This window comes from Podarcis cretensis, assembly GCF_951804945.1.
Source record: "Podarcis cretensis genome assembly, chromosome: 7".
Lineage (NCBI taxonomy): Eukaryota > Metazoa > Chordata > Lepidosauria > Squamata > Lacertidae > Podarcis > Podarcis cretensis.
Window position 1 is genome coordinate 83,287,114 of NC_137176.1, and position 27,785 is coordinate 83,314,898.

Below are 27,785 nucleotides of genomic sequence, written 5' to 3' on the forward strand. Positions count from 1 at the left end.
TAACAGTTGTTTCCTTTTCCCCGGTCTTGCATTTAAATGTACATTTTTTTAAATTTAAAGACAGTGGAGATGTGATAAAGCCAAACATTTGCAGGGAGAGGATATATTAGCAGATTTTTAAGAAGAATGGTAGAGATATGCTGAGTGTGTGTAGCTCCCAAATAGGAGTCTAGGAGCAAGTCGAGCGACGGACCCATCGCAAGCGAGATTTTCTCAGTAAGAGAAAGTCCAGGTTCTTGAGGGTAAAAGGGGGTGCTACAGGGCACGATAGCCCCCCCAAACCCCTCTGGAGGGAAACCAGAGGGTCAGGATCCCAGCGGAGCCGTTTGCAGATTGCCCGGCCACCAGGTAACTCCGTAATAGGAGTGAAGAGAGCGGCGGGCGGAGAAAGCAGGCACCGGGAAGCCATTGTCTCACTCTCGAGAACGCAGCCCCAGGCTTGCAGGGCGAGTGACCGATTCTCAAAAGCAATCAATCAAAGCCTAAATTGGATTACAACTGGAGTATGAAAGAAAGGCTTTGAAAAAAAAAGGAGATAAAAAAGAGGTCAGTTTTGACTGCAGTCTGAGAGGTGCGCAAGACTACGAGCGGAGCGTGGAGTGGAGGTTGGTAAAACGGCAAGCGGTTTGAACTTCTCACTCTTAGAGAACTTGTCAAAAGAGAAATAAATTGTTGCAAAAGTAACAAAAAGTTGCAGAAAAAGAGGATAACTAAAAGAGGGAGCAGAGGGTAACTACTTTGTGACTTTAAAAGGTCTTTGATACAATGAACGGTCTGAGCGAAGTTAGAAAGAAAGAAAGTCACTTCTTGGTACTTTCGGTTTTGAAAAAAAACTGCGCAACGAAATAGAACTTTTGTTTCTCCATTTTAAGTTGAAGGAAGTCATCCAGTGACAAAAAATATAATAAAGGGATGGAAAGACAATATTGAACAGTAAAAAATTTTCTTATATGATTGGATACCTCTGCATTTAATTTAATTAAACTCGAACGTTTAAATATAAAAGGAAAGAAAAAGGGACTATGTTGGAATGAGGCTATCTACCCAAGTTGTTTTTGCTTTTTTTGTGTGTTTTTTTCTGTGAGTCCGCGGAATGAACTGAGAAAAGAACAGCTTAGCTGTCTGTCTTCAGTATTATATTTTTATTTGGAGCTAAGGAAAATTGGAGAGGAAGAAACAAGAGAAGTGGAGCCAGGAATGGAGGCGGCAGGAAGAGTGGACCCGGATGAATTAGAGGAAGAAAGAAAGAGGGAAGAAGAAGAGGAAGAAGAAGAAGAAGAGGTAGACGAATTATAAAATTTGTAATAAAGAATTCAAAATGGCGAAAATGGAGCTAAAGTTATGGACTTGGAATATTAATGGGATTAACGATAAAAAAAACGAAACAAAGTCAAACAACATTTAAAAAAGAAAAATTTGGATATCATTTGTCTACAAGAAACTCACGTGGCAAGAAGACATAAAAAAAATAAAAGACTGGGAACTGAATTTATATCTTTGGATAGGAGTAAAAAAAGAGGAGTAGTTTTGTACATCAGAAAAAAATTTGAAGCTCAACAAATTTCTAAAGATGAAGAAGGCAGAGTTATGGCAGTTCAAATTAAGTGGCAAGGAGAAAAAATAATAATTGTCGGGATCTATGCACCAAATGGAAACAAGACAGAATTTTATAAAAATTTAGAAGAAAGACTGTGGATCAGAAAATTATAATAATGGGAGACCTGAATGGAGTGGTGTCAGTGGAAATGGACAGACTGAGAACAATAGGGGTGAGCAAAGATGGGAAATTACCTAAGACTTTTTTCTCAATGACTAAGAATTGTAATTTGATTGACATTTGGAGACTTAGACACCCACTGGAGAAACAATTCACATTTTATTCAGAACCAAACCAATCCATGTCAAGAATAGACCAGGTGTGGGTCTCAAATGAATTAACTCCAAGAATCTCGAAAATTGAAATTCAACCAAGAGTGATTTCGGACCATAGTACAATAAAATTTGAACTAAAAGGTTTTGAAGAAAGAACGTTTAGATGGAGAATAAACGACTATCTTCTAGATGATCAGAAAGTAGTAGAAAATGCTCAAAAGAACCTGTTGGAGTATTTTGTAAATAACTGTAATAAGGGAACAAAAATGAGTACGGTCTGGGATGCCAGCAAAGCTGTGATGAGGGGCTTTTTCATTCAACAAAATGCCCTGAAAAATAAAAATAGGGAAAAGAACAAAAAGGAATTATTGAGACAAATAATGGAGAATGAACAAAAATTGATAAGGAGTCTAGGAGCAGGTCTCTCATACAGGTCTTAAAATGCTGTAGTTCTAAGTAATACACACATCCCACCTGCCAGGAAAACTTCTGTTTTCCCATCAAGTTGCTTGTTTTCTGTCTTCCTTTCCATTACTAACCTACCCCTCTTCTCATTGTTCCAGTATCATGCTCCCCATTCGGAAAATTGTGTCTCAGGATGACTGTGTAGCAAAACACTGAATAGAAAAGAAATGAAAGAACACTAATAAAGCAGATTTGAATGCTATGGTCTCTGCTTAGAGGCAGTTTGCCACTCAATATCAATTGCTGGAGGGCAACAGCAGGGACGTGCTGTCACTTTCATGCCCTGCTTGTGAGACATATGACAGGCAGATATAGGAAACAGGGTAGTCGATTAGAAGTGGACTGTCAAGTCTGATTCAGCCTGGCTGCTTTTATTCAGAGATATTTAATTAATAGACTTTAATACCATAAACATAAATGGTAATGTAGTCTCTGCCTTCAGTGTCACTCAGATGGCACCAAAATACATATGCTGCCGTTCTGTAAAATAGCTCTCATGTGACACAGCTTTAGTTTGGGGAATAAGTGTCTGGAAGGCATGGAATCACTGGCTGTGGTTTGTTTTCCCTGTGGTTTCTTCAGCAAACCTTGGGTGCTCTGTCAGATAAGCATACAAGCCACAGCTTATTTCTTCAGAGCTTGGGAAAGTAGCTTAGTAGCTTGGCAAGCATCTTGAGGTGTGGTAATCAAACAGTGGTTAAGCAACACTGTTAAGTAGTGCCAAACCATAGCTAAAAACAAGCCATGGTTTGTGAGCCAACAAAAAACCATGACTTCATGATTTGCTGGAGCTAGGTTCAGATATTTAAGTAAACTATGGATTAACATTATGTGCAAAGCAGACTACTGTCTGCTTTACTGTGCATCTGAAACTTTCTTTGCAAAGCTGATCTTGTGAAGGTGGCTGTTGTAAAATAAAGCTCTCTCTTGATGTGGTGTTGGAAAAATAACATGCAGCCAGTTTGTCGAGAGATTGAACTCCGTGTGAAATAATCCCACCCATAAAACTTTTCTTTCTTCATGCAAGGTGTGTTTGAGCGTTTAGATTACATGTACTATGGGTACATCCATGTTCAGGCTACATTCTATGTTTATCAAGCCCTTGGTTCCACCTTTAAAGATTCTCAGATCTCTGTGGTGCTTGCAAAACAGTAGGTCAAGGAACAGAGGAGATGCTAGTTTATCACTAACTGCTCTAGATGTTTTCTTTCAAAGAACAGCTCAAAAGCCTGGGGAGAAATTAAGCCTTGATGTTGCAGTGGGATGCAGTAATCTTGCTTTAACGGAAAACCTAGCTAAATTATCAAAGTATGTTTCCCTTTTTTGAGCACTAACCTTAGCAAATTGTGGAGATAGTTGAGACGATAGAATCATAAGAGGTGTTGTTTTGCCTGCAAGACAGGGATGTTTCAGTGGGGGGGGGGGAAATAAAATTTAAATTCTAAATTTATTTTTCCACAGAACATTTTCTTCTTCCTAAATTAATTGCTAACAATAAACACATGCCATTCGCAAATGCAATATTACACAAGTTTGGCAGTTTCAGAACTTATAGCTTTGTTTTCAAAATTTGAGAAAACATGCCAAATTAGGACGTAAGAAAAATTTCCAAAGCAAACTGAATATTATCCGACACAAATTACCCTGAAATAGGATCCCCCCCCCCAGTTTACAGTTTCTTGAAAATGCACGTCACTGATACAGAAGGTTCTAGGTTCATTCTGAACACTGGTGATGTGAAAGTTCCTTGAGACCCTGCAGAGCTCCTACCAGTCAAAATAGACATAGCTAGGCTAGCTGGACACATGGTCTGACCTAGTATAAAGCATCTTTTCTACGTCTTGGTTTGTATAGTTCCAAATTTATAGATGCTTAAGAAATACGATTAGCACCTTTGAGTGCCAGGGAGAAAAACGGCTAAGCTAAACTGGTGTTTTCGGCTGCCACAAACCTCCCCCCCCAAAAAAAAATGCTTCTTTCTTTTTTTTGCATGCATGTGTACATGCTATATGTTAAATATGTGACAGGTATCTATTTCCTTTCAGTTTGCATGAAAATGGAAAGCTCAGTGGAATGCACAAATCTATAAAAATGCATTTAACATGAAAAAAGTTCCCTTTCTCCCAAGACCCTCTTAGCCACAGTTGGATTTCATTTTGGCCTAGTTCACCCCCTTGTTCTTTCCCTCTTTTCTCCTTCGCGGCGAAAGGACTGGATCGCTCTGGTCAAAGCTGCGGCGGTGGCCGCTGCCAAAAACAAAGCGGGAGTTAAACCTCGGACCAGCGCGAACAGCAATAAAGACAAAGAGGAGAGAAAGTGGTTTAAAGTTCCTTCAAAGAAGGAAGAAACGTCAACCTCAGCAATTGTCCAGGAAGTTCAGAAGAAGGAAGAGCAGCCTACATCCAGTGAGACACTTGGTACAACTAAATTTTTATACATCCTTCCCTACCCTGCCGCAGAAAAAGTAGACTGTGTAGGTGGGTGTTAGCAACCTGTCTATTACCTCCCCGGGTGACTTAGATTTATGAAACAGCAACTGCAAGCAGAAGAACTTCCATGTTTAAAAACATCAGATAAAGCTGTCACACACTTTTGAATATTCTTTCAGAAATCAGTAAATAAATCTTCTGGTGTCTTACTGCGCTGCACAATATATTTCTTAAGTATTTGTGTTTGGGCAAGGTTTTTTGAGATATGACCTTATTCTGGTTTCATCTCTTATAAACGCAGGATTCCCTCTAGTGGACGTCCCAAAGATTGCCTTTGCACAGGCAGAGAATGCATTGGCGCACAAGAGGAAAAATAACCTAGGCAACTCATTTCAGGCAAAGAGGGCTCGGCTTAACAAGATCACTGGTAAGCTCTCCTTTAAGACTTGGCATTGTGGCTGCTTTTGCCTTTGTTTGCTACAAATATCCATACTACTACTCTAAGTTGCTGCATTGTGTGCATGCTCACGTGCTGTGCTTATTTTGCATTGTCGGGGAGCTTTCTAAATCTTTGAAAAGTGAATTGTTCATTGGTTTGGTGCTTTTGGATCATTCACATAAGGTGCTCTTTAAGTGTGTATTAGGAGAGAGTGGGGTCATTTGTATGACTGTGGCATTGGTCACATTGCCATGTTGATTAGCTGTTCTTTAGATGGATAGGAACCGACTTGCTGGATCAGACGAAAAGTGTATCAAGTCCAGCTTTCTGTCCTCAGTAGCAGCCAGGATATGAAAGTGATGTTTGCCCTCTACATCCTGTACTATAGTTAGAAATATGTTGAACCATGGAGGGGATTCCATTACTTGGGAGTGCCTAGTCACTTCTGACATGCCCCTGTTTCCTTCGTCTAATCCTTACTCTCTGTTAAATATCTGGGGACCACATTTTAAGAAATGACAGTGTGATGGGGTTGCTCTCCCTCCAAATACTCTGACTCTCTTCGACCCAGCCTTAGACCTGACTTTCCAGGAGACCTTTGCATAATTAAGAATAGGGTTTTGTTTTTGCCACCTACATCCCTTTCTTGACCCTATGATGATCCATGCCTTAAAGTTGCCTCTCACCTGGATTATTGTAACATGCTCTGTGGGGCTCCTGTGTTTTAAAACCATTTAGAAACTTGAGTTGGTTCAGAATGTTGCAGCCAGGCTTTCTATGGGGCTGGGATATAGGAGGGTTCATGTTACCCCTACTTCACTGACTGCCTATTCATTTGTGAGCGCAATCCGAAATTCTGATTTTGACCTATAAATCCTCAAATGGCTTGGGATCAGGTTACTTACCACTTCACTGCTTGTTCATGTTTGGTTACTGTTTTCAATATACACCGCTCAGTTCTCCTTAAGGAGAAAGAACAAGGTAGAAATTATTTCAAATAAACAATTAGTGCTGTTCCTCACGACTGGAAATTTCTGTTGATTAGAAGAAACCTAGGGAAACTTACAAGCAGGCTCAGCTGAAAAGCATGTTTAATTGCTTTGGGCTTCTGGCTTGCTTTTCTCCATCAAAAAGAGGCCAAAATGTTATCTTGCCTGCTGGGTCTTCTAATTCAAGTTGGAAACCACATAAACCCTGTTGCTTTATAATAAGAAACTGACTTCAGGGTCATCCAAATATATTTTGGAAGGCAGCATATAAATGTGCTCTGTTCTCTCTGCTTTTATTAACCTTACACTTTTAATCAAGGTCAAGGTTTACTTGTATCATGCATAAGTATGACAGCATCAAACTGCAAGTCTGCATTAAAGCTACACTCCCACTATGTTTTTATATATGCTGGAAGCCACCCAGAGTGCCTGGGACAACCCAGTCAGATGGGCAGGGTACAAATAATAAATAATAATTGTTATTATTACAAACCTTATAATTCAACTGAAACGCTGATTGACTACTGATTAACAGATTTTATGAGCAACAAAGAAATACGTCATTATTCATCTCAGTTACAGTGGAACCTCGGTTGGGGAATGCTTCGGAAGCCGAACAATTCAAAACCTGAATGCTGACAACCCAGAAGTGAACGCTTCTATTTTTGAACGATTTTCGGAAGTTGAATGGCTTCCCGAGACTTTTTTCTCTCTTTTTTTGCTATTGACTTTGCAGCCAGCCCATTGATCCTTGGTTTTCAAACGTTTTGGAAGCCGAATGGTCTTCCGGAGTAGATTAAGTTTGAAAACCCAAGGTTCCACTGTGCCTCTATCTCACTGAATAAAAACAACAGTTTTACCTGTGATTGACTGTTGCAACAGTTATAATTAGATGCTGCTTACCTGTTACATCACTGTACAAAGGGCTATAAAACAAGTGATATGAGAAGGGCCCAGTGATATCTAACTTGCAAATACAAATTTGCTTTGGCGGGCGCCCTTCAGGAATTCATGTGTGCTTGCTCATACTGCAGCTGCAGTGCAGTAGCAGTAGGTGTATAAGGAAGAGAAGACTTTCCTCTGTGGGGTGCCATTTTTTTAAAAAAAGAAAGAAACCAGCCTGGGAGGGTTCCTGCAGCTTTAGTCAAACCCAGGTCCTGCTGCTGGAGAACATACTAAGTCTGATTTTAGTAAGATCCTTGCACTCTTATTCGCATGTTTGTCAGAATGCATGCAGGCTTGAACTGGGTCGAGGGCATGTGTGGAAGCCCTGACCCCAGCACACGGGTTGCACTGAAGATGTACAGGCAGCCCTGTGTAGGGAAGCTTTTAATGTTTGATGCATTACTGTATTCTAATATTTTGTTGAAAGCCGCCCAGAGTGGCTGGGGAAGCCCAACCGGATGGGCGGGGTATAAATAAATAAATAAATAAATAAATAAATAAATAAATAAATAATTCTATGAAAACAGGGTCTGGGACTAGATGTGCCACTGGCCTGATTCAGCAGGCTCTTCTTACCCTCTTAGACAGGGTTTAGCAAACTTTTTCAGCAGGGGGCGGGTCCTCTGTCCCTCAGACCTTGTGGGGGGCCGGACTATATTTTGGGGAAAAAAATGATGCAAGAGCACCACAAGCCCCTGTGTCTTGTGAGCGGCAGGGTCTGGCGGCGGTGATGGAGGGACGGTTAGCGGCGGGCGAAAGTGGCTGCTGCTGGCAGCAACAAAGCCCAGCCCCCTTCCTCCTCTAGGCAGGTCAGGGAGAAGCCAGGAGGAGGGTAGGAGGAGGCGCCACCGCCACGTGAGGGAGAGGGAAAGTATGCGCCCTGGCGATCCATGCAGCGATTCCTAGACCATCCGTGGGCTGGATCCAGAAGGCAGTTGGGCCTGACCTGGCCCTCGAGCCTTAGTTTGCCTACCCATGTTCCTAGATGTTCTCACGTCCAGCAGGGGTCCTGGAAAACAAGGCTCCTAATCACAGGCCACTTCTAAGCTTATTTAGCTGAATGTAGTTGGCATCTCCTTTCATATCTTGGCTCTCAACTTCTGAAGCTTGGAAGTGGAGTTGGCAGGTGCAGGGATGTTGATGGCAGGGCTTGAGTGAATGCTCCCTCCTCACTTTGAAGCCTACATGCATTTACCTGAATATATATAGAAGACTTTGGGCACCAAGGGTTCTGTCAAAGCCAATGTCAGGACAGTGTAAAACTACCAGTCAGTAATAAATCATCAGACTTTGCTGTTTCAACCTTGTGTTTCCATAAAGCTCAGATCCACCCGTAAGATTATACTTGTCGTCAAGTAGACGGAAGTGAATTCAAAACAATCCTATCTCTGTGTTCCTTTTTCTTTTGCAGGGTTGTTGGCATCGAAAGCCGTCAGCGCTGATGGTGCTGAAAAAAAGGAAGGCAACAAACAAGCAGCTCCAGTCTTGGAGCAGGTATGAAATTGTAGAGTTTGATTCTTTTGCAAGGGTCCTACTGGAATGTACCATGGGAAATATCAGGTCCATGATGTTAACGTTACTCTGCCAGACAGAAAGTAAATAGGGGACTAAAGAATTATGTTTACACTTCTGCATAAATGGAGTTAATGAAAGCAAGTCTGCAATCCTAAGGATGCATAGCATGGAAGCAGGTTCAAATTTAAGTCTGGGCTTGACTTCTGTGGTATGGACCTTTGGATCAGACAGCTTGATGTCCCAGATGGTGGCTACCTTTATTTTCATAAGCGAACATCCCGAGAATCAAAAGCTCAGAGATGTCTGTCCCCTGGTACCGTTTCAATATAGCTGGAATTGTGCCTACAAGTGGCTTAGAAGACCCTTGACACAAATTCAGTTTGTGCTTTTCGACACAGGGTTTTTTGGGGTTTCTTTTTTTTTACATCTGCCAGAACTTCTTTTGTAAGAAGTTTCCTTTCTATTGTAAGAATTGGTGTTGTAAACTTGTATGTGTTTTATGAAACTGTTCAATGAGCCATACCTTTTTTTGCTAGGATGTATATTTTTTAATAAATACGAGGAAAAAAGAAGACATTAAAAATATCTTAGGGGTCTGGTTTGAGTCCACATCTAAAGTGGAGGATGGCCACATTGTCTCCAGCCTGTTCCACTCAGTTGACTTTTCTCCGGTCGCGCATTTTGTGCATGGCTGTGCCTACTATTAACAAGTCTTGATAAGTAACCACAGTCGTAGGTGCTGCTTTTATGCTATTAGTTGACACATAGGAATGACTTCCAGGAATGAGCCTGTATCTGAAAATGTGCTAGATATGTTAGTTTATAGGCATGTGCACACAGAGAAGAACAAACTATTCTTCAAAGCCCCTACATGCTTATTAATTCCATTTCTTCAGAACATTCTCATAGTCTGCAATTTGGATGCAGAAACAGAAGAAGAATGACTATCCATAAGCAGGTAGCTTCCCATGCCATATGTGGTTGCAACCCAGCCTCCTAACTCACGAGTAGGCGTATTGTCAGGGAGAATTTGAGTCTCCAGCTTAAAACCAAGCTCTTTCCAGCTTGCAACTCTTTAAACTGGGTGCTTCCCAGTCAACAGAGCCAACATAGCTCACCTAGCCTGCCCGCTCATTCTTGAAGAAGAGGGCAATCCTCTAAATTCACTTTACCTGCAGCACCGCACCCCCCGCAAGTAGAGCTCTGATTCCTCCCAGGGTTTATACACGTGCGCCTTTGCTTGGCCAGAACCCGTAAACTAAAAGCCATACTGGAGTCACTTACAGACCCATTGCATGATGGTGCCTTTGACTTCCTGTTCTGTTTTGAAGCCTGTGCATCAAACAGGAAGTGAAGGCGGACAAGAATTGGTGTTCTGCTCACTTTGGCCACATAGGCTGCAACCCCACCCACCCAGTTGCTGGCAGCTTCCCTTGTGGATGGGTGGAGACACCCACAGGGTGATGTCACAGGTGCATGTGGGTTGTTTCCTGGACTCCTGTTCACCTTCCTATAAACTACCATGTTCAGCACATTTCAGGCAAGAATGAATCAAGGAAGTGTTTCTGTGTTAGTTAATTCTGCCCGAAAGGTAGCTAAAGAGAGCCCTAAATCTATACATCTTTTTAATTTATTCAGATCAGAGCCTTAATATAGTTTTTAATGTGGATTTTTGTTGTCTAGTGGGTAGTTCATTTCTTTTTTCTTTTTTAAAAAGACCCCCCTTTTAAGAAGAGTGCTTTTCGTCTACCACCCCCCCCCCCAACAAACCCCAACCCTTTTCTGAAACATACCTCCATATTGCGTTAAATAATTGGGTCAAATGAAGTAACCTATACAAGCAACTACATTTCCTCCCCACTCTTTCCCCTCATTAAACCTGTGCTGGTTTTGGTAGCTCATTAATTATGGTATGTGCAGCTTTCACTTACTCCCAGTGCAGATTTCACCATTGAGCCTGGATTTAGGAATTGGGCCGTGGAACTGGGAGTCAATTTCCCCCTGCCCTTCTGTAACTGGCTTTGGAGCTGTGTGACTCCCAAGCCAGATGAAAATGGATCTGATACTCTCCTTAACTCACTTGTGTGTTTGAGGGGAAATGTTTGTGTGTGTGAGAGAGAAAGAGATCCCACAACTTCTCCCGATCCCTAAACTAGGGTTCAATTGTGAGTTGTGACTAGGTCTTAACAGCCCTTTTTGAGTCACTGCGGTGTCAATGCATTGCCATAATGTATTTTTTCTTTTGCTTAAGAGCTGAGAATGTGTTGCTATGCGTTGCAGCTTCTTAAGGCAGTACTGCATGTTTCAAAGAACACACGGCTGCCACTAAAAATGGCAGGCTTCTATTGAGTCACCTCCATAACATCTAGCCTAGTGGCCTTCAAACTTTGCACCCAGAGCTCTTGTTTAGCTCCAGTCTGCAAGATGGACACAGTTCTAATTTATTTTAATGTTCTCGCTCTTTTTCTTTTTTCACTTCCTGTCTCCCTATCCCTCTGCTTTTCCTACTGTCCACCCCACCCCCTTTTCCACTTTGGTTTTTTGTTTAAAAAAACCAAAGTTGTACAGGCAAAAAGTAATATGGTGGTGGCACTTAGAGCATGACTCATGACCCACCATTTGAAGGCTTTGCCATTGTAGCCCTTGTCCTGATGTCGTGTGCTTTCCCTGCAAGAGCAGGGGGAAAAGCACATTGCAAGTGACATCAGGACATGCAGTAAGTGAAATAGACATTATGGAAGGTATGTGTGTTTGTGTTGGCGGGTGTGGGGCGAGACTCAGCATAGGAATTAGTATTTTTCCAGTGGCAGCGTTGTGTTTTTTGTAACATGTAGTTCCACCCTTACCTTTTTCTTCTCGCGTATTTAAGGATCAAGGCTGCAGCCCCCAAATTGGCTGATCAAGTAGTTGTAGGCATCATAAAAGCAGAGGTGCTGGAAGGCACTCAAAATGTGAAAACCCAGCCCCTTAAGCCCTCTTCTCTTGCTCACTTCTTAACCACACCCACACCAAATGCTCCACGCCCTTACAAAACCTGGATTTGATTCTGCAGAGAAACCCACATATTCCAAGACCACAGTATGCAAGAAACAGGGAGTTAGACAGACTATTTCTCACCAAATGTGCCTGGCAACACATAATGGAAAAGCAATCTTTTTTGTGGCATCCCAATGAATCTGCCCCCTAGGAAATAGTTTGGGGCATTGCAGCCAGTTTCCTTCTACAGTGTAGACATGTGCCCCCCCCCAAATTAAAATAAGTTATGGAATGATTGACAACCTGATGACTCTTCCACAAACAGTGCAGCACTAACCTTAACGTACCAAGCAGAGCCACTATTGAAACTATCTCAGTTTTGCAGACTTTGTTCTGTAGCAACAAAATACTTGTGTATTTTAAACTAAACATGGCTGGTTTTTGTTTCTGTCGGAAGTTTACAATTGCGTATCTACAGGTTGTTGTCAGCATTTCAAATTAACAGCCTATGAAATGTGTCTTTGCAAACACTTTGGTTATGTGGACTCTCTTTTATAACTTGTTTAGTTATTAGCAAATGTTTTCACGGGAAACCAAACTTGAGCTTTTTGCTTCTCCCTCTCTTTTTTGGTAGGGAAAATTCTGAATTTGCACACCTTTTTAAAGTTAGCCACTAGCGCTGTTGAAACAAACGACGACTGAGGAGTGAAACCTTAGAGGTCTTGGGCAGATGTAACACTGGCTCCCAGCAAAAAATAATAAAAAAAAGGCATGCAGATTGGAAGCCAGACATATGAACACCTAAGAGTGATCCTTCCCACCTAGTATTAGCCATGGTTTAAAGTTACATCTAAATCAATGCAAACCACAGTTCCTTTAGAACCCACGTGACCATGGTTTTAAGTGGGTTTTCAAACCATGGTTATAGGAAACCCCAGTACATGTTAGTTATGGTCTGCATCAGTGCATATATGACTCTAAACTATGGTTAATTTAGGGAAAGGAATGGAGGAGGGAGAGCATTCTTTCATGAGTCTGGTTCCCAATTTGTATTTTGAGGGGAGCCAGCATTAATCCGTCTCGGGCCAGAATGACTTTGCAATGGCTAAGCTATCTACAGCGATAACATTTATGGTTAAATTATGGCTCAGTCCCCCCCCCCAAGTGTAATACAGAGGAGAATTTCAGGCCAGCAGTCTTATTAGGCTGCTGATCCCCCCCCCTTTTTCTGGTTTACAACTGTTTTAACCCTAAACCCTCAGGTTACATGAAGCAGGTACAGTAGTCTATTTAACTGTATTAGGGTTGGGCCATGTTTTCTTTCCTTTTTGAGCAACAACTGCTTAGATGAACTAGTAACATTCGTTTAAGGTTTTTTTCTAATGTTTAATTTTGTCCTTGTTAAGAGGTTAAGCACCTTATTAGAACAAGTTTTAAAACCTTGTTTTAAATAATTTTGTAACTTTGAAAGTAATGGTTGCTGTAGTGATGTCTTTCACACATGTGAAGATAAACAATAAAATCATTTATTTACAAGTTACGGCTCTAATTAATTTTTGGTAAATAAGTTTCTCAATCAGCCTAGATATGTTCTGCAATCCTTCAAATCCTTGTTGGACATGAATAAATTATACTCTCAATGTGCATGAATTGCTGGTTCATTGGTAGCTGGACGGGACATTTCACACCACCAGGCCCTTATGTGGTACTTCCAGTGTGGCTTTTTAGTGTCTAGAGCACGAGTGGTGGACAACTTAAGGACTTTATACTCGTTTGCAGACCCACCTTATCCTGTCTTTCATCCGTAATGCCAAATGCAACATTAATCTTACTGTACTTTTGACAAATGCCTGTACCCACTTGGGTGGCTGGTTTGCACATTTATCTGGTGGCACGGATAGGTCGGGTGCGTGATTTGAGAAGACTATAGCAAAAATGGCTCAGTTTAGAAGTTGTCCACTCCTCTTCTCTTACTCTGAATGTCCAGAACCACCGGAAGAGAAAGCAGTCAATACCAAAATTACATTACTTGCGTATACAAAGGTTTGAAAATTGGAGAACGCTCTTGCATATTAGGAGTGTGGCGGCTCTTCTTGCGTGGTGTTCAGCTGTGTTTGTTTGCTTTTACCAAAAGCGGTGACACATAGTCTGAATTTCTTCTATGGTTTGATGAAAGGTTTTACTTGCACAGCGATCTTGCCTACCAGATGGAAAATCATTTTTAACTCCATGTGGGAAAGTAGCTACAAACCTAAAATGCTAGTATTTGTTAAACATAGATAGGTCTGTCTTGACACAATTATCCTTTACGTTTATTGGACAAAAATACAATGCAGACAATCACATGTTCAAAAATGCAGTATGCTTTGATTTTTTCCAAATCAATTAGCCTGCAACGCTTTTGTTATGTTTTTGTTGTTGTTGGAGAAAATGGGTGATATCCTAATGCTAATACATGTGGTGACATTCAGATTACTTCGGGGGTGGAAATCCTTAATTGTTGTTGTTTTTTTTTAAATATAATAATAATAATAACAAAGGGACACTGCCAGACTCTTTCATGTCTTGTTTTAAAATTGAACTGAATTTGCAGAGAATCAGGGACACCGCAACCACACACCTAATTGTAAGCTGTTGGGGCTGACAACAATTAAAGCAGAATATTTGCTTTCTGAGGGGGGCGGGTAGTGCTTTGAAGAATTAGCGGTAAAGTTGCTATGGTGATGGTGTCTGCAGAAACGTGGCAAAAAAATTGGTTTTGTTGAATGTATCAGTATGATTGAAGAGCCACTACGCGTTCAGTTTATGAGAACTGAAGACATGTTTAAGGCCTCACATCCTGGTCCAGAGATCCATGTGTAGTATAGGCTGCAGGATTCCACCTCCCCTTTCTATAGAGAATGAGCCCATCCACACATTCATTGGACTGCATGTGGGGATCAGTCTTTCTCTGTTGAAACGAGGGGGGAATCGAGAGAAGGAAATTAAAAGGGCATATCCTGGCTCCTGCACCTTGGAGCAGCTCACTGGATTGGGATGGTGGTCTTTGGCTGAGTCCCCTTTTTGAAGTTTCAGCTTGCTTATTTCTTAACTTTGTTTATTATTATTATTATTATTATTTATTTGTGTGTGGGGGGGAATGTTCTGAAAATGTGCTGTTGTTAAGTACTGAAGTTGCTTTTAAAAAAAAATAAGTCGAAATAGAATACAAGAGCTGCAATGAAGAAACTGCAATAAAAGTATCAATTTCTTATTATTTATTCAGGAGATATCACCTAAGCCTCAAAGTCAGAAAAAAAATGAAGCTGATATTAGCAGTTCTGCCAACATTCAGAAATCTGCACTGTTGCCCTCAACTTTGTCTTCAGGAAAGGCTCGCAGCAAGAAATGCAAACAAGAATCTGGAGATTCTGCAGGGTGTATAAAGTCCCTTAAATCACCAATTTCCCCAGAGTTAATACAAGTGGAGGATTTGACCCTGGTCTCCCAGCTTCCTTCTTCTGTGATAAATAAAACTAGTGAGCACAGACATTTTAAAACATACCATAATTACTTCTATTACAGTCATATTGGGAAATAATCATCATTGGGGTGGTTCTTTTTCTTTCCTTTTTTTTCCTTTTCTTTTGAATGTGACTTGTTTTTAACAGACTGGTTTGGGGGGGGGGGCTGGGAGAGTGGAATGCAAGTGTGACATGGGATAGTACATGCAATTAAGTTCACCACTGAAGTTATCCCCCACCCCCAAGTCCTTAGTAGCCAGTACTGGAAACTCCTTGCACATCGGTCATCTGAAAGGAGGAAGGAAACAAAACCCAAACCAACTCTTTTTGTCGCTTCCAAAAGTTTTCCTATATGGTTGCCTGGAAGTTTTGGGTTGTGTGTGTGTGGGGGGGGGGTTGTGTGTGGTTTTTTTTTTTTTTTTTTTTTTTGTTTTGTAAACCCATTTGTTCCCAAGACGGAAATATCAAACACACACAGTATGGCACTTGTACGATGGCTGAAATTCATGGCAAGAGCCCAACTCGTCATGTTACACGGAGCAGCAAAGGCTACAGCTGATCTGCTTTGGAGGCCCTGATTCTTCAAAAAGAAGATGAGCCATTCTTGTGTGGTGTTGGTGTTTTTGTTTTTTGTTTTTTGTTGTTGTTCCCCCACCACCACCCTCATCCTGGAGAAAATCTACTGGCATGATTTGCCTGCTGGACCTACTGGCTCTTGCTCTCTGTGTGACAATTCCTCTTACTTTTAGTGCTATAGAAGACAAACAAAAAAATAGGTTTCAGTCCCTGGGATGAGGGTCCAAAGGAGGCTGGTTTGGATGGAGGAACAGGAATGTACAAAACTGCAAGAAAACTGATCAGCGAAATGTTTGCAGTTGTAGAAATGTCCAAATCCCTTTGGTAGGGAAATGGATGAGGATAATACTTGCTTTCTTCTGCCCCCCCCCTTTCAGACCGTACCATTTAACATTTCCCTGCCAGAGGGTTTAATCCCTTGTCAGCGGTAAAGTAGAGAATGGGGGATTCTGTCAAGTGCTGCTCTAGATCTTTTGCATCTCTCCGGGAAATGAAGAATGACACACAAAAAACTTCCTAGGGCTGCTTTCTTCCATCTCCGAGTTAAAATTATCTTCCGCTGAATGTTATGATCCAGCCATAGCTACTTAACAAATCTCGCTGATTTGAAAGGGACTTGCACACACCTAACGTCTGGTTGGATTGTGCTGCTAATTAATTGAGAAGGGGGAAACAGCTTGTGCAAATGTAATTCTCTCCCCCTGCCCCCTTTTGCACTGAAACGCTTCATCAGTCAATGACACTCTAAATCTTCCCTCATTAAATGTTGCCGTCCACACTTGTTGCGATTGCACATGATGTCGGTAAGTAACCTTCACTGAGGATGATTTGTACCTTTTAACAATGCAAAGATAGCACTGTAAAGGAAATCCCTCTTAACAATCTGCAGCTATTGTGGTAGACTTGAAAACCATAGTTATAGCTTTTGTAGAGAGTTGAGCATTTTGCAGGTCTTCCCCCCCTTTCCTCAATTTTTTTAAACCTGGGGATTATATATATTTTTTTCCAATTATGAAGCTTCTTAAGCTGTGTTTATTTTAATTTATACACTGCTTTTTGAGAAACATTTTCCATAAAGTGGCTTCCATTGGATCTAAAGTTGTTTACAATATATAAAATAAAAGAAGCATCCATTCCACAAATTAATAAATAAAAGAGCAGAACAACAGAAGCTAAAAATGCACAACATAAAATCCCCTGTATATTGAAAGCCGTTGAAAGGAGGTAGGTTTTCAAATTAGACTTCGTGATGCGAGCTTTTAAAGTGATCGCTTGAATGTAGATATGTGGAAATTAACTTTGCTGAGTTCTCTTCCTCCAAACCATTGCAGTCCCGTTGCTTTCAGCAGAAGAGTTAACCATGGACTTGAATTTCTTCCACTGAAATCAGTGAGATTGCAAAGTGCTTTGCTTTGGTTGAATTTGAACCCATTGGAAACCTCCGCCCCTCCCAAAAATAAATTAAAAATCCTGGAATTTGACCAAAGGAAAATAAAGGACCCTTCATGCCTCTTGGCAACTTCCCTGTGTATAACTCTTGTGTATAAATCAAATCCAGCATAGTTCACTCACATACGCATGATTATGAGATCATTTCAATATGCATAGCAAACACAGCTTGCTGTATTAGTGGTAGCGTTGGAGGAAGGGGGTGAGGAGCAAAATTCTAAAACTGAATCCAAAGGCCCAGTATTGGGATTCACTGAATCAGTGATATGATAATGGCTTACAATGGCATGGCTAATACGATGCACTCCAGATCTTGTTGTCATTCACCCTTCGCCAGGCTCCTGTGTTTTAATGGAAGTTCTAGTCCACAGCACCTGGCAAGCATGTTGACTTACCCCCTGGTTTTAACTAACGATTGCTTAGTGCATTATCAAACCTACCATACTTAATTTCTCAAGGCAAAAATATTGTAAACTGTATGAATGTTAAGCAGGATGCTTGATTTTAGACAAATTGGCACCATCAAAATAGATGAAGTAAATCATGAAGATAATTTAAATATAAGATGAAAAACCTATTTTTTTTTTAGATAATTATTAGGCTAAATTAAATTTTCTTTTGTAAGGATTGGAATAAACGTATCTAAAATTTGAAATATATTCGAAATTTGACAGTAAGGATGGAGATAAGGGAATAAATTGTTGTTTTAAGTGTATTAAACTAGAACGTAGGAGCGGGAGATGTGAGGAAGTCCAGAAGTGATAAGAAAATATGTGATATGCAAAGTTATGTTCATTTTTTTTTTTTTACTGTAAATGAAAAATTCTTAATAAATATTTTAAAAAAATAATAATAATAATTTCTCAAGGATGTTATAAGCTGAAACACATGCGTGTGTGCACACACCTTCATTCCAAGGTAGCTTACATGCTATTGAAATTATAAATGACTATAAAAATCAAGTGAAACAGGATTTAACCGATTTAGTACATTCAGACCGAAGTAAAAGAACAATAGGCACATTGTGAGTGCTTTTCCAAAACCTATCCGAAAGGCTAGCGCAACAAATAAGTTAATATTAGTTGCCGAAAAGTTACCAGGCCCTGCAATCCCACAGAGGGCATTCAGCAGATATTGCATTGTTGCAAAAACAATGGAAGAGTTTTGTATCAGAAAGTTTATCATTTTTTGCTTGCTTCAGGAATGTTAGGAAATGGTATGCATTTATTTATAACATCCTATTGTGGGAACAGGGAACCTATGGTCCTCTAGTTGTTGTTGGATTCCAGCTCCCATCTTCTCTGGTCATCAGCTTGCGCTGATGGGGGTTTGAAGCCCCAACAACACACAGACAACCACAGGTTCAGCATCCCTGGTTTATAATTTTCTCCTAGCAGTTAAGAAGGAAGTGAGAGAGTCAGAAATCAAATGTATCAGGGAGCTTAGGTATATTAGTGCTGCCTATGACCTTTCGTGCCAGGTTTGTTCCATCACAAGGGATCCCCCCCCATTGCAAGCCTTTTCATTAAAAGCCTGCTTCTACTAACTGAAGCTAAAAACCATTCCTCTAGTCTCCTGGTATCCCCCATGTTTCTATTTGTAAAGAGCGATGCTGTGATAGCTGGGGAACCACTTAAGGCAAGCGCCTTATGACCTCCTTAGAAATATTAGAGTAAGATGGAAGACTGGAAGAAATTTAAGATTTATTTTAAAAAGCATTGTAATTTGGTTGAATGTTAAGAAGGATGCTAGATCATAAATAATTGACCACCACTAAATTAGATGGAATTAGGACGATAAGTAGATCGAGGAAAATATAAACCATTTGGAGAACAATTAGATTATGTTTAAAAGATTGGGACCTAGGAATATAAATAAGATGATAATTTGCTGGGTAAAATTTAAGATGATGTAAGTGGGAGCGGGAGATGTGAGGGAGTCCAAAGAGGTTTTGAAAATATGTCATGATATATGCTATATTGTTGATTATTTTTGCATTTGTATTTAAAAATTTTAATAAACATTTATAAAAAAAATAAAATAAAAACAGACTTCCAGAACGAATTAAGTTCTTAACCCCCCCCCCCCAAAAAAAAAAGAAAGAAAGAAATATTAGAGTAAGATGATGACCTGTGTCTGCTTCATGAACATTGCAAGGTCTCTTTTTAGGTCCATCACAGCCAGTGAGTGCCCTTAGATCCTTCAAAAATAGCCAGCGGAGAAGAAGATCACAGCGCTTAGCGACTGGTTCGTTGCCTCATGGTTCACTAGAAAAAGTTCCTTCTCCCTCTCCAGTCACTGATAGAAAAGTGTTCTCCATCAGTGCCCCAAATCAGCCGCCAGCATTACTGGAGGGTAATGTATTTCAGTCTAAAGTAAAGAACCAGTGAGAATCCAAGTGTTAAACATAGGACCTTCGCAAGACATGTCCTGCCAGACAAGAGCTTCTGGCTAATAGACGAGATCTGTGCCACGTTAGGTGTGTAACTCAGCGACCTCAAGGAACGCGGTGCTTGTCTGTCGTTTAATATCCCGTTCTTTCTTTTATGTAGTTCCCAATGTTGCTCATGTCTCTCTTGAGAAGCGCGGACTCTGCCTCCCTCTTGACTTAAGCCGCAACTTGGATGTGTCGGCGCTGTTAACTGCGGAGGCTGCTTTCTGCAGTGACTACCCCATTAAAGAGAAGGAAGATAATCAGATGGTGTTGTGCCATTCTTCTAAAGCGGCAACTGATGGCAGAGTAGCCCCAGTGGCATCAGGTAAAACGTCAGCAGCTTTCAAGAGTGTATTAGGTCATTCAGAATGCTATAGGCCACTGCGTTTAGAACATTTCTGGATGTAAATTGTTGTTGTTTAGTCGTGTCCAACTCTTTGTGACCTGACCCCATGGACCAGAGCACGCCAGGCACTCCTGTCTTCCACTGCCTCCCACAATTTGGTCAAACTCATGTTAGTAGCTTCAATAACACTGTCCAACCATCTCGCCCTCTGTCGTCCCCTTCTCCTTGTGCCCTCCATCTTTCCCAACATCAGGGTCTTTTCCAGGGAGTTTTCTCTTCTCATGAGGTGGCCAAGGTATTGGAGCCTCAGCTTCATGATCTGTTCTTCCAGTGAGCACTCAGGGCTGATTTCCTTAAGAGTGGATAGGTTTGATCTTCTTACAGTCCATGGGACTCTCAAGAGTCTCCTCCAGCAGCATAATTCAAAAGCATCAATTCTTTGGCGATCAGCCTTCTTTATGGTCCAGCTCTCACTTCCATACATCACTACTGAGAAAACTGTAGCTTTAACTAAACAAACCTTTGTTGGCAAGGTGATGTCTCTGCTTTTTAAGATGCTGTCTAGATGTATATTAGAGTATGTGGGTTTTTTTTGAAAAAAATATATTTGATTTTTCAAGTATAAGTTAAAGATTCCTCTGAATCTCTGGACTTCCCACCCTCTCCCCTCCATAAGTCCCATTGTCAACCCTTTCAACTGCATATTATTCAGTAGTCCATATTTTATATTACTCCGTTGTCTCCAATATATTTGCTACACAACAAGTGTTATTGCAGTCCTGCTAACGTTTTCATCTGCTTACAGTGGTCTCCAAGATAAATTATAAATCTTTCCCATTCCTTATTAAAGTTTTGGTCTTCTTGGTTTCTGAGCTTCCCGGTCAGTTTTGCCATTTCAGCATAGTCCAACAGTTTAATTTGCCACTCTTCTCTGGTAGGGACTTAGTCTTCTTTCCATCTCTGGGCTAGCAACGTCTATGCAGCTGTCGTTGCATATGTTTAGAGTATGTTAACTCATATAGGAAATACATTGTGTGAATGCAATGAGTGTGTGTGTGTGTGTGTGTGTATCATTCAGGTACACTTATCTGTAAGGAGAGGTTGGTTGAATTCTCTTGTTTCAGTGCGTGGGTCCACTTTTCATGCCATATTGTGTATGAAAAGGACCCTGCTATTTGCTGTTTTAGTTATGGCCGTGTTTGGGCCACCCCTTGGGCCACTAAGCTGTGTATCCAACTAAGTCATTGTGCGCACCAAACTTCTCCTTCTTCTTCGCACCCCCTGCCCCAAATCTGTTCTGGCGGGTAGAGAGGGAGGGGAAGTTCAGTTGTGCTTGCAGAAGTCATTCCACTCGGGCAGTGATTTAGTCGGATTCCACCCACTGTAGTTAGCCATAGAATCATAGAATCATAGAGTTGGAAGAGACCACAAGGGCCATCGAGTCCAACCCCTCCAAGCAGGTTCTGCTTACACCTTCATTCAGCTATCTTCGGAAGCAACCATTTTGGAAACAGCTTAAATCTCTGATACTGCTCTGCATTGTTGGTGGCAACCCAGCCACACCCAGTTTTCTGAAATGGAAGCATGATGATTTGCCAATGTATACAACATAAGGAGACTGCAAATAAACTGTGCCGGTCTTTTCCAGAAGCAAAGCAATACACGAAAACTGAAGTTTACTTCAGGAAACAAATAATTCTGGAGGAGGGGGGAGACAAGTGGAATGGGAGATTCCCATGGCACTTTCTCAAAAAATCTGGCTTAAAAAGATTGCTGACCCTTTATCTAAAAGTAAATCACATCTGTCTTCTCAGTGCTGTTCAGGCCTCACAGAATTCTTGGGATGCAAAGAATTAGGAAAAGATGCAGGAGGATAAGTTGGTTACTGTGCTGGCTTGGAGAATTCATCTCTTCTTTAATGTCAGGACCTCTCATCCTGTTCGCAGCACCTTCTTTACTCTACCTTCTGTGCAAAACATATTCAGATAATAATCTCTAGCAGCTTCTTTAGCCCAGAGGATCACACATGAAATGAATCATAGTCATACATGGAGGCTGCAGCTAATTTAGAAATGGAAATTTCAGAGTAACATAATTCAGTGCCCCTTTTCGTTAGTATGGTAAATGCTTTTTAAAAAATTTGTTTTACAACAGATATAAATATTTCCCACTTACATCTCTTATTCAGAGAACAGTGAATGTGAAAGCCAGTGTGGTGTAGTGGTTAAGAGCAGTAGTCTTGTAATCTGGGGAACCGGGTTCGCATCTCCACTCCTCCACATGCAGCTGCTGGGTGACCTTGGGCCAGTCACACTTCTTTGAAGTCTCTCAGCCCCACTCACCTCACAGAGTGTTTGTCGTGGGGGAGGAAGGAAAAGGAGAATGTTAGCCGCTTTGAGATTCCTTAAAGGGAGTGAAAGGCAGGATATCAAATCCAAACTCTTCTTCTTCTTCTTCGATTCGTTTCCTTGTTTCTCATCCTCCGTTGTTTAATCTTTTCAGATCTAGCAGTATAAATGAACTAAAGCTTGGTCCCTAGTGCTTGCCACAAGAGACTTAACACACTGTTGCCAGCAGTGTTCTGCTAAGCTTCTGTTTCCTTTCTTACATCCACAGGAATGCTGAAAACGGAGAGAAAAACGAAATTGGAAGACAGATGCTCGTCACTGCTTGGTATGGACAAAAAAAAACCATTTTCAGCAAAAACAAAACAAAATTGTAGCTTGAGAGAGCAGGAATGTAGCCTGTCTGTTATATTATTATTATTATTATTATTATTATTATTATTATTATTATTATTATTTATTATTTCCACCTGTTAACACTTTTTAAGGTTTTAAGGGGTCACAGGACAAAGGAATGTACTTCTTCACACAGAACATAGTTAAACTATGGAATTTGCTCCCATAAGGCTGCCAGCTTAGATGGCTTTAAAAGGGGATTAAATAAATTCGTAGAAGTGGTGTAGATATATGTAGCGTAGCTCCATTGTTGGAGACAGCATTCCTCTCAATACCAGCTGTTAGGAATTGCAGGTGAGGAGAGTGCTGCTGCAGTCAGGTCTTCCTTGTCTAGCTGCTCTCGTTCAAACACAACTAACCTTGAGCTATGACTGTAATTCTGAGTTACGACTTGTCATTGTCATTAAATCTCATTGCCTTTGTAGATTTTTTTTGCAAGGCTCAGTTCTTGGTTCATCTCTAAAACTCCTTCTCCTTTGAAAATTGAAAACGTTTGGCCACTTCACCTGCAATCCTAAATACACTTACTAGTAAGCCCAGTTTGTCTCCGTAGAGCTTGCCTCTGAGTAAATAGGCATAAGTACTGTTGTAAGCGAACAGTTCCACTCGCAGACAGGTGGCTGGAAGCACATGACGTAATCTTGGAACAGGCTGCGTTTGTTTTGCACTGATGCCCTTTGTTTAATAAAGATCCATTTGCAATGTAGGTAAAAAGAAGGAGAAGGATAAAGAAAGGAAGGAGAAGAAGGAGAAAGATCACAAGTCGAAACAGAAAAAGAAGAAAAAGAAAAAGAAGAAATCAAAGCAGCATGGTACAGTTTAGAATATAGTAAATCTAGCTAAAGACTTTGCCTGTTGTTTCAGACTTTGCTCGCTAGTTTGATCTCCATGCATTATGAGCTTTAAGCATAAATTGCTCCAGTGTTGCTTCAGGATGTGTTTATTAGATCTGTTGAGATACTGCCCGTTGACCAAATTGCTCTTTTGACATCATACGCCACTGTCCTCATTCACCTATAACACTAAGCCAATCTATGGCCCAGCATGAAGGACAGGCAGGCTGGTGCCTATTTAAATAATTGTAGCCATTTTGCTCCTCTGCCAGGTCCAGCTGCTTCCGTTTGTACCAAGATGTTAGCCATGGTTTGGCTTAGTATTGCATGCAAGCTTGGGCTTATGCTTTGTTATTCTAGAAACAAACCAGCAAATGGTAAGCCAATAACAAACCTTGGTTTTTGTTCATGGTTTGTTTGGCAAGTTACAAAACCATGAATCACCAGAATGCCTATATTAAGCAGATCCAATTGAAAACACACGTAAATGTAATAGGCCGTATAGTAACAATCACAAAGTTATTTACTAGAACTACTTCTAAAAACGTAGATACCAGAAAAATACAAAATACAAGAGAGATGAAGAAATTGGAAAAGAATGTACTACGGCACTGACTATATAGGACTTGTATTTTGTACATACTGGACTTATTGGTCAACTGAAAAGTTACATTTTTATTATATTATGTCATGATGTTGAATTTGACATTATGGGAAGTGGTATCATGGTTTGTTTGGAGCATGACAAACCAGGAGTCAAGATTCTGATGTAACACTGAGCCAAACTGTGGCTCAGCTATGCACTCAGAGTTTTCTAAATGTGCACCAACATGTTTGCTCATTCATGATAAGCCATACTTTGGCTTAGCGTTACGTGCAAGGGTAACATGTTGCGTCCTCTGTATTAGACACATGAGATGTTGATAAATTACTTATTCTTGGCCATATGCTCTTTGAATGTGCTGCTCATAAACATCTCTGTCAATCATCTTGAGATCTTGAGATTTGGTGATAAGGGACTGGAGTGGGCGCTTACTGAAAACCCTGCGACAGACCTGCGTTGCACATTCACAGGAGTGAGAAATTATTGCAGGAATCACTTGTGCATCTGGGTAGCATGTGAAGGGAGCACTTCCACACCTGCCCTACGGGAAGATGTATGAAATCCATACAAGAATTCATACATCTTGTAATGGAAACATGCAAGTTTCATTTTTGCGTGTTACAGCACAGGAAAGGGAAGAGCAAGTGACTCATGCTGCTGTAATTCATCACTTCTTACCTGAATGTGCAAACATATCCAAAATTGCCTGTTGGAGGCTAGCAGTGTTCTAAAACCACGTGAATCTGCTTAAGGTAGCTATTTCCTGTTTGTTAGTTTTAGAAGCTATGTGCTTCTTCTTCTTCTTCTTCTTCTTCTTTGGCGATCACTTGTAGCCGAATAAAATTGTCTTCCATAAACACGATTTTAACAACGAGTCTATAAGTGACTGTGGAGGCCAGTTCTGGATCCACACGTCCTTCCACAGTGGGGGCATTGGTTTCCGGGCGGGAGTTGATCACGGTGTGGATTTGCCAAGCGTACCTTCCTCTTAGCACGTTTCTCCCTTGCATCCTGAGTTCAAGTGTCTTCAAAGCCCATGACACCTTTGGTCAAGGTTGTTCTCCAACTGGAGCGCTCGCAGGCCAGTGTTTCCCAATTGTCAGTTTTTATACTACATTTTTTTAGATTTGCCTTGACACAGTCTTTAAACCTCTTTTGTTGACTATGTGCATACAGTGCTAAAAGGAGTGACTTTTTAAGCAAGGGTGGTTTTTGTTTTTACCTTTTATATTTGGGGTGTGTGTGTGTGTGTGTGTGTTAGCAAAAAACATCTTGATGTAGGTAGACAGTGAGACCATGTGGTCGTGTTTTGTGATTACTTTGCAGATTATTCGGATTTTGACGATAGTTCTCTCGAGTACTTGGACAGGTGCTCCTCTCCATTCACAAGGTCTTCTGGGAGCTCGCTGACACTACGGAGCACAACCGTGGAGAAGAACACAACCTATCAGTACCCAAGGGCTATTCTGTCTGTCGACCTTAGTGGTGAAAGTAGGTTTCCTGTCTTGTATGTTGTTCTGCTTAAATCTTAATTTCGTTTTTCATCTAGAGAAATTGAGGAATTAACCAAATATGTTCTGATTTATCTATAAATTTTTTGTTTTTGCATTTCTGAAGAGTAATTTCTCTTTCTTTATAAACGACTCTTCAGATGAGCCAAGTGCTTCATGTAGATTCCCGCCCCCCCCAAACCTAATAACAGCCCTCTAAAAGTAGCCTGTTTCCATTTGTTTCCCTAAGCCAGCCAGATGCCTCTGGAATCTTGCAAGCAGGACATGTTGCAGATTGTCGTCTCCTGTTTTTTCTGCTCCAGCATCTCATAATTTCAGAGATTCTGCCTCTGAACACAAATGCTCAGCATAGCTAGTGTGCCCTTATATATTCTATAAACCTAATTGTTTTGCTTTGTTTATGGGGGGGAACGGGAACCAAACCTTATCTACTGTATTTTTCGCTCTATAGGACGCATCCGACCATAGGACGCACCTTGTTTTAGAGGGGGAGAACAAGAAAAAAAAATTCTCCCTCTCTCTGTTCAGCGCCCCTTCAGCGAAGTGGCAGGAGAAACGGAGCCCCTTCCATTTCTCTTCCCGCTTCGCTGAAGGGGCGCTGCGCAGCTCTCCCTCTCTGCTGCAGCCAGGAGAGTCTTGCTCTCCCGGCTTCAGCAAAAGGAACCCGAAGCCTCCAGAACGCAGTGGGACCTCCCGCTGCGCTCCGGAGGCTTCAGGTGGCTATCCCTGAAGTTTGGAGAGCGAGAGGGGTTGGAAGCAACGCAAAGCCTCCGGAGCGCGGAGGGAGCGCTCCCTCTGCGCTTTGGAGGCTTCGCGTTGCTTCCGCTGAAGCCAGGGAGCCTGCATTCACTCCATAGGACACACACACATTTCCCCTTAATTTTTGGAGGGGGAAAAGTGTGTCCTATAGAGCGAAAAATACGGTAGATGTCTTTGCCACATCTTTTGGTAGTAGCTTGTCCGAGCTCATCCAGTGAACTCATCAGCAAAGTTTGCTCATGCTTTTGGCTACTGTTGTGAAAGAAATGCTTCCCAAGAGCAATGCACACCCCTATTTTTCTTCTGTCGGTACTCCCATCACACAGGTGGCAAATAGGAAGAAGGCTTTTTCAGTTATGTTGCCTCCATATCTGGAATGCTTTCCCCAGAAAGGCTTACCTGGTGTTGAATATTACAACTTCTGGTCACTGGGTAAAATAAATAAATAAATAAAATCCCAGTCCTTTCCGTTTTGATTGCACTACTGCTTGTGGGTTTTTTTATTGGTGTTTTACTGTGTAATGATGTTTTATATTTCAGTTCCTGCTTTATAGTAAACTGAGTTGGAAGATCTCTGAACGAAAGCATGGGGGGTATTAAATCTTTTTAACCTGTAAAATAATAAGATTGATACTCTGTTTTTGAAGTAGGCAGTTTTTGTGAGCACAGCATCATACCAATGTCAATCCAAAGAGGAAGTTTGAATGTCTGCTGTTCCAAATGCACACAGTCTAATCCAATGCTACCCACTTGCCAAATTGTATTGTTTTCAAATTTCAGACCTCTCTGATATGGAGTTTCTAGATGACTCTTCTACCGAGAGCTTGCTGCTGAGTGGCGATGAGTACAATCAGGACTTTGATTCAACCAATTTCGAAGAATCTCAGGATGAAGAGGATACTCTCAATGAAATTGTCAGGTGTATCTGTGAAATGGATGAGGAAAATGGGTTCATGATTCAGGTAAGGAGTCTGCTCACAGTACAGTTTTCTATGGAATTTTTTATCCAGTTATTCAGAACCTTTTTCCCTTTGGGATATATATATATATATATATATATATATATATATATATATATATATATATATATATACACACACCTTATAGAATGGTATGATTCAGGCTGGTTTGAATTAGTACTGTGCCTGCGTTCAGTCTCTGTGGAGCTCCCCAGTGGAGGTGGGGGAGATAATACATATTTTTATTCTTACAGTGGCACAGTTAATACTTTTTCCTCCAGAGACCATTCTAAGAGTTCTGTCTCATGCAATTTATGGGGAATAGTTGGAACTACCTTATACTGGAGTTGCCCTTGGCCCTTCTAACTCCAGGCAGTCTACTCTGACAGCCAGCAGTTTTCCTGAGGTCTGAGCAGGTTCTGAGAAATCAGATGTGGAAT

At 41.0% G+C, this 27,785-nt stretch overlaps 1 protein-coding gene and 1 long non-coding RNA gene across 5 annotated transcripts in view; both read left to right on the forward strand.

Moving 5' to 3' along the window:
* PHF20L1 (PHD finger protein 20 like 1) overlaps positions 1 to 27,785 on the forward strand; it is a 60,256-nt gene that overhangs the window by 19,898 nt on the left and 12,573 nt on the right. For 2 of the 4 annotated variants that reach the window (XM_079984213.1, XM_079984214.1), the window contains 9 exons: positions 4,547 to 4,754; positions 5,068 to 5,193; positions 8,551 to 8,633; positions 14,896 to 15,148; positions 19,711 to 19,917; positions 22,555 to 22,611; positions 23,387 to 23,491; positions 25,443 to 25,607; positions 27,167 to 27,348. In XM_079984213.1, the coding sequence (XP_079840339.1) occupies positions 4,547 to 4,754; positions 5,068 to 5,193; positions 8,551 to 8,633; positions 14,896 to 15,148; positions 19,711 to 19,917; positions 22,555 to 22,611; positions 23,387 to 23,491; positions 25,443 to 25,607; positions 27,167 to 27,348 (1,386 nt within the window). Of the gene's footprint in view, positions 1 to 4,546; positions 4,755 to 5,067; positions 5,194 to 8,550; positions 13,516 to 14,895; positions 15,149 to 19,327; positions 19,514 to 19,710; positions 19,918 to 22,554; positions 22,612 to 23,386; positions 23,492 to 25,442; positions 25,608 to 27,166; positions 27,349 to 27,785 lie in introns of those variants that run through there. The other 2 variants (XM_079984216.1, XM_079984215.1) reach the window with 2 other exon arrangements.
* LOC307220582 lies at positions 15,155 to 18,211 on the forward strand. Its single transcript, XR_013840949.1, has 3 exons — positions 15,155 to 17,360; positions 17,394 to 17,616; positions 18,027 to 18,211. It is a non-coding gene; the product is annotated as an uncharacterized lncRNA (long non-coding RNA).